This window comes from Narcine bancroftii, chromosome 12, assembly GCF_036971445.1.
Source record: "Narcine bancroftii isolate sNarBan1 chromosome 12, sNarBan1.hap1, whole genome shotgun sequence".
NCBI classification, from domain to species: domain Eukaryota; kingdom Metazoa; phylum Chordata; class Chondrichthyes; order Torpediniformes; family Narcinidae; genus Narcine; species Narcine bancroftii.
The window spans coordinates 21,385,926-21,398,031 of NC_091480.1; the positions used below are offsets into that span (position 1 = coordinate 21,385,926).

Consider the following 12,106-nt stretch of genomic DNA (forward strand, 5'->3'; position numbering starts at 1 on the left):
GCATAATATTGTTGTAGATCCAAAGCATGCTCAGATTAGTCTAATTATAAATTGCTGTATTGATGTACATCATCTGATGTGTTGTTGGTTCCTGATGTTGCCCTGATGTCCTTGAAGTATTATTCCATAACAGATCATAGCCCTGGTTATTACTACAATGTAGAGGTAATGTAATCAAAAGTGGATTGGCAATTCCATTTTGCTTTTTTTTTGTGCAATAATGCACCATACATAACTAAAATATATGATAAGTGAAATTGAGTCTGCCAATACTAGAATCTAGAACAGCCATTCTCAACAAGGGCTATGCACCCCCCAAAAAAACCACAGCATATTTAAGAGGGCCATGGACTGAAATCATAAAATATTTATGTAGTCAGTAGGAGAGAAGTGCAGAAGAAACCAACTAAATGACTGTTTCACAAGGCGGGGGGGGAGGGGGGGCTCATAAGCTTTGATCTGAGTCCTAAGGGGGCCATAGCCAAAAAGAATGGTTGAGAATGGCTGATCTAGAACAAGAACTGAATGCTGGAAGAATTCTGTGGGACAAGTAGCATCTGTGGAGGCAAAAAAATGTAAATAGATGTGTTGGTAGAAGCTTCTCCTTCAGGACTCACTTTTGCAGGTTCTTGATTACTGTCATTGACCAGTCAGAGATTACCATGAGGTAATGGGGAGGCGATAGTATCTTTTTAGCAAAGCATACTGCAAGAATGATAAATTCCAAATTGGGTACTTGCTATCTGTGGTCAACTGATAAGTGAAAATTTGCATCCAACTGAAAGAGAAACATATTCTGCAAAGATGGATGATAGATCAGCAGTTTGAACAGAATATTTCTTTTTCAGCCCTAGGCCACCAATCCCTCTGTCTCTTTTGTTGTCAGAAGCTGAAGCAGCCCTTGTAATTCAGTCCTTCTGGAGAGGATATCTGGTAATGCCCTTTACCATGTACTTGTGTTTTAGATCTTTGTAAGGGGTTTTGCTTTCCTCAATTTCCAAAGACTTTAAGGTTTCTACTATAGTATGTACAATGAGTTTTGTTTGTGAAGATTAATTGCTAATACAATTACTCTCTCCTTGCAGCCAGAGGTTTTGAGTTCAGTCCTCCTTCAAGGAATAAAATATATTTTCTTTACTTAAGTTTTCAGTGAAATACTAAGAAAAGGCTGAAAAGTTGGAGATGTTATGTTTAGGCTGAAAATTCAAACTCAGAACTTATTTGAAAGAAGTAAATAAACACATTTTTTAAAAACTCTTATTTCTTGAGACATGCATAGATGATGTTCTCGTGAGTTAGCCTTTTCAAGGTATGCAAACTCCGTAACCTGGGGGACATCTGTATTAGGAAGGGCAGAAAGATGAAAATATTATTTTGGAATATTTAAAAATAAAATGTACAAAGATTAAGTGGGCAAGCACAAATACCCAAATAAAACTAAAATATTAGTGATTCAAATGTGAGAAAGCAAATTGCTGAAAACAAAAATCACATTGCATTAACAATGTGACATAAGATGCCAGGCTGTACCTTTAGTGTAGTTTCAAACTACCCTGGGCTGAATTCTCCCATAGAGTATTATATCACTGAGCTGTGACGTTAAAATAACTGCAGTGCACTGTGTATATTGAAATTTCTGTTTGAATTTCATCTGTAAGTCTTTGCATCATCAGTGTTTGAGTGTCTAGCATTGTTTTTAAATCAGTTTTTGTTAAATCTAGTTTTTACAATGAGAGTAAATTGATTTTACTTACAATGAATATGTACAGTTGACAATTCATTGTCTCTGGTTAATGGTTGCTGTGGAATAACAAATATTTAAAAAATAATAATAGGGCAGATTGACTTGGTCTTAAGGGCCCAGAAATGCCTATTGAAGAACATAATAGAAGTAGAATTAGGCCTTTGGCCAACTTGCATGCATTCTGCTAGTCTATAGAATGAATACTTATGCTTTACATCCGCGCCATTTTCCTCCACTAATCCCACATTTCTGAATTAGTAATATCTAATATTACGCTAATATTAAAAAAAAATTGCCTGTCTTGAAAACATTCTTCTACAATGTGGTAAACCACAGTAATGCTGTGATTGGCTACTGCTGGCTAGACATGCCTCCCAAGATTGATCCTACCCACAACACCTTGCATGCTCCCCATTCATTCTGTCAGGATCAGTCGATGAGGCTGGCGGTTGCTCCAGTCTATAGTCAATAAAAGCCGATCGTTTTCACAACCTCATTCTTTTGTGGTAATTGATGTGCATCATTTTATTGACTATAATTTTTCAGGAAAGATGGAGCAATACCTGAAGCCTGATTAAACTTAACATAGACCTTCAATTGTCTAACACTCTGAACATGTTTGAACTCTGGCTATGTTGCTTTGAGGACTTCCTGATGTGACTGCAAACATTGTTAACACGGACGATGACAGACTGAAACTCCTCCCGCGTTGGAACACTGGTCACCCCAACGATCCACAACGCATAATCATATATAGAGGCCATGAGTACCCTGAAAGGCCAATACCACAGAAGGGTAAACGAGGCCTACCCAAGGAACCTCCTGGCCACCTGGAGGCAGCAACCCAATGAGTACCTATAGGCCCTCCGGGTTGTTTGCGGGGCATGCAATTGCAAAGCCATATAGGCTGCCCAGAACGCAGAGGACCTCATCCAGGATGCCTCCAGATACATAGGCAGAGACTCCTGGAGCAGGAGGTACTTAATCAAGGGGTGGTTGCACTAACAGAGATGCTGGAGGACGCCTTTCAAAACTCGGATGACTATATGGCTTCCGCAGGGGCCATCAACTTGGGACAGGGAATCCATGAGCGACTGGTCGGAGGCATCGCACTCCTTTAGTGACCTGACCTCGGCCACTGTCGCAGATTATAGCTCCAAGGAGACAGAATGCTCTAGGTGAGGGAAAAGAGGACATTACACAAAAGTCTGCCAGTCTAAACCGCCTGTGAAACCTTGCAGCACCATGTGTGGATAGTTGCCACCTCGGACAACGTGATCAGCATCATCTTCTCTGTGGACCAGTAGCACCAAGGGGATCACCAGCTTGGACTGCACAGTTGGTGTCATCTTCTTGGTCCTACAGTACTGCAAGGAAACAGCGAAGGCAGCCATCTTTGGACCAAGCACCTGAGCAACTCTGGCCCTCCTCTGATTCGGACAGTGAGTCTACACTGGCCTCCAACACACAGGACCAAGGCAGACCACATGAACTTGCCAGATCCATGATGGACGTCCAGGTAAATGGGTACATAATGAACTGTTTATTTGATAGTGAAATTATGGAAAATTTAATTCACCCTGATACTGCTAAATGCCTATCCCTCCAAGTGTGGCCAGTCAGCCATCACTTGCATCCAAATCCCAATACAGCAGATGTCCACGGGTCCTGTCTAGTAACTTTGACCATTAAAAGAACAGTCTACAAATGCTTCCGTCTCCTTGTTGTGCTGCAGCTCTGCGACCCCTTGCTGCTTGGGCTGGACTTCCAGTGCCAACTTAAGAGCGCTACATTGGGCCCCATCTTTCCCTCCACCGTCTGCAGTGAACAGTTCCTGGGTGGCTCTCTACACATGACCTCTGGGCTCTCGACCCTCAGGGTCACCCCTCCACAGCTGTTCACAAACCTCATCCCCATCTGCAAGCCTGTGACCACCAGGAGCGGGTAGGTGATACTGCACCACAACAAAGTTGGAGGTTCAGCGTTTGTTGGGTGAGGGTATCATTGAGCCAGCAATAGGGCCCAAGTGGTCATAGTGAAAAATGGGGGAAAAGAACAGAATGGTCATAGATTATAAGACCATCAACCGGTACACACAGCTTGATGCATATCCCCTTCCCTGAATATCTGACATGGTTAATCATATTGCACAATATTGGATATTTTCCACTATCAACTTGAAGTCTGCCTACCACCAGCTCCCAATCTGCCCAAAGGACTGTCAGTATACCGCATTTGAGGCAGATGGTCGCCTCTACCACTTTCTCTGGTCGCCCTTCATTGTCACCAACAGAGTGGCCACAACCTGCAGGACCATGATGTCAACCTTTTAAAATTCCTCTGGGCTGCGAAGCTCCTGAATCTTCTTTATAACAAGGAGAATTTAATTCACTTGTGGACAACTTCCGGACAACCCGACTAGCCATTCTTGGCTGCGTTGTCGAAAATGGCATAATTGGCCTGACCCGATGGAGCTGGTTCTCCCACACACCCTCAGAGCCTTGAAGTGGGTTTCTTCTCGTGCTATGCTCAATGGGTCCCCACCTATGCGGACAAGGCTCACCCAATGGTCAAAGCCACCTCCTTTCCCCTGTCGGCAGAGGCCCGCGCTGCTTTTGGCCATTCCAAGAACGACATCGCCAAGGCAGTGATGCATGCTATAGACAAGTCCACACAGTTCCAGGTGGAGAGCGATGTGTCCAACTTTGCTCTGGCTGCCACAAGTGTATAGACCCGTCACCGTCTTTTCGCATTCCCTCGAAGGCCCTGAAATCCGCCACTCCTCAGTCAAAAAGAAGGCCCAGGCCATCACAGAAGCAGCATGCCACTCGAGGTACTACCTCACTGGCAAACGATTCACGCTCCTCACGGATCAGCAGGTGGTCACCTTCATGATCAACAACAAGCAGTGGGGCAAAATCAAGAATGATAAAATCCTCAGGCGGAGAATCAAACTGTCCATCTATAATTATGACATCCTATACCAGCCTGGCAAACTTAACGAGCCCTCGGTCACCATATTCCGTGGGACTTGTGTCATTGTCCAAATGGACAGATTGCAGACCCTCCATAACAACCTCTGCCACCCTGGAGTGACTAGGTTCTTCCATTTCATTTAAGGACGAAACCTACCATACTCCATTGAGGAGTATGACTAAAAACTGCCAGATGTGTGCTAAGTGCAAACTGCATTTCTACCATCCTAACAAGGTGCACCTGATCAAAGCTACCCACTCCTTCGAGTGACTGAACATTAACTTCAAGGGGCGCTCCCTTCCTTAAATTGGAACGTGTATGTCCTCCCTGTCATTGATGAATACTTATGCTTTCCTTTCACCATCCCCTGCCCGGATATGACCACGGCTACAGTCATCAAGGCCCTCCGCAACGTCTTCATGTTCTTTAGGTACCCCTGCTTCAACCACAGCAGCCATGGAACCTCATTTATGAGCGACGAGCTTTGGGAATATTTGATGGACAGGGATATCACTGAGAACAGGACCAGTGCTACAATCCCAGAAGGAATGGGAAGGTGGAAAGGGAGAATGCCAGTGTCTGGAAAACCATTCTACTGGCACTGAGGTTACAGGGCTTCCCTGTTTCCCACTGGCAAGAGGTTCTCCTAGATTTGCTTCACTCTATGTGGTTACTTTTATGTACAACACGCCTCATGAATGCATATTTCCCTTCCCCAGGAAGTCTGCGTCAGGGTCTATGCTGTCTGCCTGGCTGATCTCCCTGGGACCATTTCTGCTTCGGAAGCACGCCAGCCAAATTGACTGACCCAATGGTTGTAAGGGTCCATCACCTTCACGCAAACCCCCAGTATGCCTATGTGGCCTTCCCTGATGGGCACGAGGACGTGACCTCAACCTGGGATTTGGCACCATCAGGAGCCTCTCCGACCACTCTCAACCACCAACAGTCACCCCCTCTTCTCCCCCCACTGCTACCTTGGGTGCCCTTGAACCTGCTGCTGACTACACTCCACCCCTGGCAACTGTTGTCACCTACAATCCACCAGCACCACACTCCCTCATCCTTTCACCTGTCCCTTTTCCCCCAGCGAACTGTATCCTATGATGACAGACCGACCCCACAGGCTGCTATGCCCCAGCCGTTACCATATCATTTACAGTGACAGAGAAGATCCCCTGACAAACCTAACCTGTATATATGTGCATTTCATCTCTTTTTTTTTACCCTGCAGGACTCTTCTTAAAAAGGAGGGGTGAATGTGGTAAAGCCAGTAATGCTGTGATTGGCTGCTGCTAGCTGTACACGCCTCCTGAGGTCAATCCTACCCACAACCCCTTGCATGCTCCCCATTCATTTTGCCAGGATCAGTTGATGAGGATGGCTGCCAGTCTATAGTCAATAAAATTCTATTGGTTTCACAACCTCAGTCTTTTGTGGTAATTAATGGTGCATCATACAGCTTCTCCTCAACCTTCTTGATGAAGAATTTTTATGCTTGTCCCCAATGGCACTCATCTTTGAGACCATTAGGCTGGTTCTATCTCAGCCAGTGGAAATGCTTCTACTCTGTTAACTCCCTTATGAATTTTATTCATTTCAGTGAGATCATCTCTCACTCTTCTAAACTTTACCACACAGGCCCAGTCTGCTCAGTTTTTCCTCAACCTGAGGAATTAATCTGGTATATCCTTTGTCAGATAGGGACACCAAGCATATGCTCAAAATTCCAGCTGTAGTTTCACCAGAGCCCTGGTACAAACGCCAGTCTTCTCTGCTTTTGTCCCAAAAAATCCTCTTAAAACAAAGTCCACCACATTATTTGAATTTCTCATTGTTTTCTGAGCTTCATGTTAACATTCAATGATTAGTGAACAAGGATAATGTATCGATTCTCACCATTTAAGAAAATACTTTCCACAAAAGTGATTTCTTTTTTCAAATCTTACTCAATTATCATCCAGGTCCTTAATTTTCCAAAAGCGCTGATGCTTTCTGCATCTCACTTGCTGCAGCTTCCCAACCTAAGATTGACATGTTTATTTCTGTTTTTTGCCTATTATCCAATTCTCAGTGTTTTACTCCCAACATCACGTACTGTAATTATGTTAAATAATTCCCATGTGCGATGGCCTTCAACTAGAAATTTGGACATCACAGCAGTCCAAGAAATTTAATTTTGTATCATGCAGTGTTATCCTTCAGAAAAGTGATCAAGTACAAATTCAGGTTTTGTTTTTGCTTTTACATAACATCCCAGAAAATATGCCTTCTGTGCATTGACATCCTGCCTTTATAAAAGGAGTTTGTTATGTTATTATAGGGCTCACAGGCATGATGTTTCTTCCACCTATAATCAAGTCTTTATCCTCATTGTGGTTCATTAACATATTTCTGTCAATCCTACTAACATGTGACACTATCCATTTTGAATAGCACAGTATTTATGGAGTCAGAATTGTACCACACAGAAACAGGCCCTTTGATCCATTATGTCCATGAGAAGCATCTGTGCAAAGAATGGAATGGTCAGTTTTCTGGGTCAGTAGGACTGAGTTTCTCCAGCAGTATGGTATTTTTTTGCTCCAGCTTCCAGCATCTCAGTCCCTTGCTTCTCTTTTAGTTTTGGAATGGTCAGTTTGACCTATCCTTCATAGTACTTGAGGGATGAGGTTTCAATTATCCCTTGTGTTGAGAACTCTCATCCTGGATGGTCTTGCTCAGTATGTGCAAGACAGCAATGCAAAAGGCGTTAGAGATTTCTTTAAAATATGCCTGAAATACGGCAAGTGATGTTAGATTTAACATTTTTTTACCTTATCTTTTTTAAATTATGGCAGGTTCGCTGTGATTCAGAAGTTCAAGAACTACGTCGGTGGCAAAGAGAATGGAGAGAAGAGAACAGAGGTTATACCAAAAAGATTATTAAATTTTGGGCTGAACAGGAGTCAAAAGGTAAGATGAGTTTATTTCAATGGCTATACCTAAGTGTATTGTATCGCTCTCTTCTGAATATCATGAACAGCCTTCTATTCAGATGTCAGTGTGTTCAGTTTGGTATCCTCCAAGTGAAGAATAAGTTTCATCGGGCAGCAATTCTGGATGAGAAAATTAATCTGTTTTTTTAAGCTTTAAAGTTACATTTATGAATCCAAGGTAAACTAACAAATCTAAGTTAGCATTCACTCACAATAAACAATCGTAATGAAATTTAGCCAGATGGTCATTGCACAGATTGTTGCATTTCCTTTATTATGTGCAAGAATGTGTTGCAGGTAGGGTGCCACACCTTAACAAATGTACCATATTTCCTCCTTAAAATGTACGCGATTTTCTCCAGGGGAATGCAGCTCTGCATTGTGTAATATTTAACTGAGAGTCAGACTTCCATGTGACCACTATGCACTTCCTGGCTACTGACAAGGCAACATTCACAAACTGAATTTGGTATCTGGACAGTTTGAAACTCGTGTCCATAATGTTTCCCAGAAGATACAATTCTGGATCCTGTGGAAAATCCACCATTGTGATTTTTTTTTCAGAATGTTCCCCAGGTCCTCCCAAAAAGATCTCACCTTTGTACAGAGCCAGGTTGAATGGATAAATCTCCACACCACACCCCAAGCACATTTCTGAAATTTCTGCTTTAGATTTATGTATTTTTCATGGTGTGAGGTATAGGTGATGCCAGAAATTGTATTGCACCAACCTGTACCTGGCATTAATAATTGTTGTCATGTTGTCCTGACACAAGTCTGACCAGTACTGCTTGTGGATTGTTGTGGTGCCCCAAGTACTTCGATGCATTTTTCCACATTCAGACTTTTGTTGCAGCAAAGTCCAGTTACATATCAGTTATTGGTGTGGGACACAAGATCCTGTCGTCAGCTAGCTATTTAGACTTTTGGACGTCATTGACTGTTTTTCCAGGTAGCCTTTACACCATCATTAGTTTACTCTTTCACTGATCAAAATTATTGGAACTGCAGGATTAAATCTATCCAAAGGTATTTGACTTTTGAATCCTGCTGCAGGTATAATCTTGCTCTGCTGCCTGCTATACTCTCCATCACAAAGGAGCAAGTTGACTGGAAGTGCAGTTATTTCGGCAAATCCTCACATGCAGTAATAAAACTGGCAACAAAGATTTTGCTTCCTGAACACTTTGGATGTATTTTATGGATTTTGGGCTTCTGTTCACAAAAATCACCTTAAATTTTTCCTATCATGTACTGTTTTTAGATATAACTTATTTTGTGATTTCCTATCACATTTTTAAGTCTTCTAGTGTATTGGCCACAAGCAACAATTTTGGTCAGTCCAAGCATACCTGGGCATGGACTCAGTGCAGGTGCTATGCAAATGTTGTCTTGGGCCTGGGCATGCTTAGTCAGGATAGATGCAGACAGGCTATAAAAAGCAGCTCACGTATACAGATGCTACGCATTACATTAATGCAAACTGCATCCAGCTGATTGACAACCTGCTTCAAGCATTGCAAATCCATGAAGTGCAGCGTGTCATTGAAAATTCATCTTCTACGTTCGCACTTAAACTTCTTCCCCGCTGATCTTGGTGCTGTCTGTGATGAACGTGGTGAAAGGTTTCGCCAAAACATTGCATTCATGGAAAAGCGGGGCAACTGGAATCCATCAATGCTGGCCGACTATTGTTGGACACTGACACAAGAGGCATCAGATGCTGAGCACAATGAAAATCGGTGGCAAAACATTTTTAGGTCAGTTGCACTAATGCGACGTGTCAGCATCATTATGCGATTAAACATGCTAAATTCAATAAAAATTAATTTATTGTTTCTCCAATTTTCTACGTGATACAGCAAATCTGAAATTATCTTTGTGCTCAGCTTGTTGTCTATCATAATCCACAATATTTTTCTGGAAGTAAACCTTATGAAATTATGTCCATTAAGACAAATCTATGAATATGTATACAGGAAGATGATCCCAGGAAGTGGAGAGGAACTAAAGAAGGAGTACACTGGTTGGAGAACCATGAAACCCTGCTTTGACTCCCCAGTGAATTGGTGGGAAGTGACCAAAGAGAACATCAAAAGGTTCTTTATCCTCAAAGAGCCAGAGGGAACTGAGCCAACACCAGACTAACCTGCAGCAACTCCTCCTCCTGCAGTTGAGAGGGGTGGATATGAGAAAGGAACTCCGTGTGGTGTAGAGCCACCAAGCCACGCTATTCATCTCGGAGTCCTCCAAAATAATTCTCCAATTCTGCACAGTGGAGCAGGTGCTCACAATTTTTCTTCCAAAAGATTCATAGAGGGAGCTCTTAAGGAAGAGGGTGACTTAGTCACATCCTTGCTGATGGGCATACAAAGGATCAGCAATGCTTTTTATGCCAAATTGTATAACATTAAGGTTATAGACAGGATGACCTCCCAAAACTCTTGTCCTCCATCACAGAGGCCTTAGACAAACGGGAGAATCTGGACCAGCCAATGCCCTTGGCTGAACTGACAGACTCCATCCATACCTTTGAGTCCCAGAAGTGATGACTTACCGGGTGATATTACATGGCTCAGTGGGACTGGGTGGGCCTGGATCTGTTGGGAATGTACCATGCAAGCAGCATGTCAGACTCTGTGAGGATGGGCATTGTCACCCTCATCTTCAAACAGAAGGATAGAGGGCAGGAAAATCTAAGACAGCCTCACGCTACTCGGAGCAGGACAGTGGGGTGGTTGAGTATAGCATGTGTTTTGCCAGGAACCATGTGGAAAAGCATTCAATGATCCATGACCACGCATCTAAAAATATAGTTTTTTTTTAAAAAGGCAAAGATTATAAACCAGAAGCAGTGGCTACCTGCACTTCTGAGAGCCAGCAGTCCGAGAAATCCTGGTGCTCAAGAACCCTTCTGTTTGTCACTGAAATCGGAGTCGATTAATTCAGTAGTCTTTGAATGGACTGTCTTTGAGTGGCAAGTTGTGAAACGTGTCTAGTGGTCAACTGGAGAGGTTTCAAAGGTTCATGTGCTAAGGAAGCTGTGTGGTAGTCATCTCCTTGGAGGGAGAATCCAGCTCAAGACCGTGGCTAAAGATTTAGCTGCAGCATGCTACACTAACTTGTTCTCGAGCCCATTTGGGATGACCAGTTATGACACTAGCAATGCGTTCAATGATCAAGGATTGCTGAAATCAGTTTGTGAACAACCGTATTGTTCAAAAAACATTTGTTGAAAGTTGTGGCATGCTCTGGAATGAGAAAGATGACTGAGTACCTTACAAATACTTTTCCAACATCTATTACTTGCCTTCGGAGTGTTCTTTCAAGTATATAGATAAGAAACAAACCAATGCAATTTATTCCTGATGGAATTGAGTGAACCATCAAACTGGTAAGTCATGCACTAATAGTGGGGAACAAAAGCATTGGACATATTGAAGGTGTCATCTGGAATGCTGTAACTTCTTGCAAAAGATTATATATAATGAGGTGAATTCCAGAAATGATCTTTGCCAGCTTCTGAATGAGACAAATCTTATCTTGGAATGTGCATAATCATTTGAAAAGTTCCAAAAATTCTCCTATGTGATTTGATTGTCTAATCCAATTTCCAGGTTTGTATGTCTTCACAAAGTGTCTTTTTCAATGCATGATGTTTTATTTATTATAAAATGCTGGAACATGGAAGTAGAAACACTTACTTTTACAATTTTCAGTTTTTAGAATATTTAAGCCTGGCTAAATAATGTCAATTCAAGTTGACTTTATGTCCTCTATATACTGTTTGTATTTGTTGATTTCTGCATAAAACTACTGCATTCTCACTGAGGACCAGTGTCAGCTGCTTTTTTCAGCTGTTGTATTAAATATCTGGTGAAAGTCAGAGTTCAAATTTCACTGAGTCAGACCCTGTTCTAAATCCAGGTATTAATGATTCTTCAAGGGCAGGATATCATCATGTGTTTGTATGGTTGTGTTCATTTAACTTTTAAAGCTGAGAGGACCTTGACAAGATTTTTTTTAAAAATTATTCATTCTTGGAATCCAGTGGTAAAGTAACTATTGATCACCTCTGATTGTCCTTGGAAGTGTAGGACGGCTGCTGTCTTGACCTGTTGTAGCCTCTGTGGGGGTGGGGGAATACCAACCGGAGGCTTTATAACAAACGGATACATTAAATCAAAAAAAGTTTTGAATTCATGCATCTGGGACTATTCCACTGATTTAAAGATTTTCATCGGGCATATTATCTTCAAATGAAAATCTGAGGCAAATCCCATGATACTGCTACTGTGTTATTTTAAAACATGAATTATTAGGCTATTTCCAAAACTAATTTGATTCAAGTGTGAAGATGTTATTGTTCATTTTCATTTAGTGCTTAGAATTAATTCTTTGCTTACTG

At 42.1% G+C, this 12,106-nt stretch overlaps 1 protein-coding gene across 1 annotated transcript in view; it reads left to right on the top strand.

The window, feature by feature from the left end:
* Positions 1-12,106, top strand: part of iqck (IQ motif containing K) — a 67,169-nt gene that overhangs the window by 51,912 nt on the left and 3,151 nt on the right. Inside the window, exons 8-9 of the mRNA XM_069904873.1 lie at positions 849-933; positions 7,561-7,675. Of these exons, the coding sequence (XP_069760974.1) occupies positions 849-933; positions 7,561-7,675 (200 nt within the window). The remainder of the gene's footprint in view (positions 1-848; positions 934-7,560; positions 7,676-12,106) is intronic.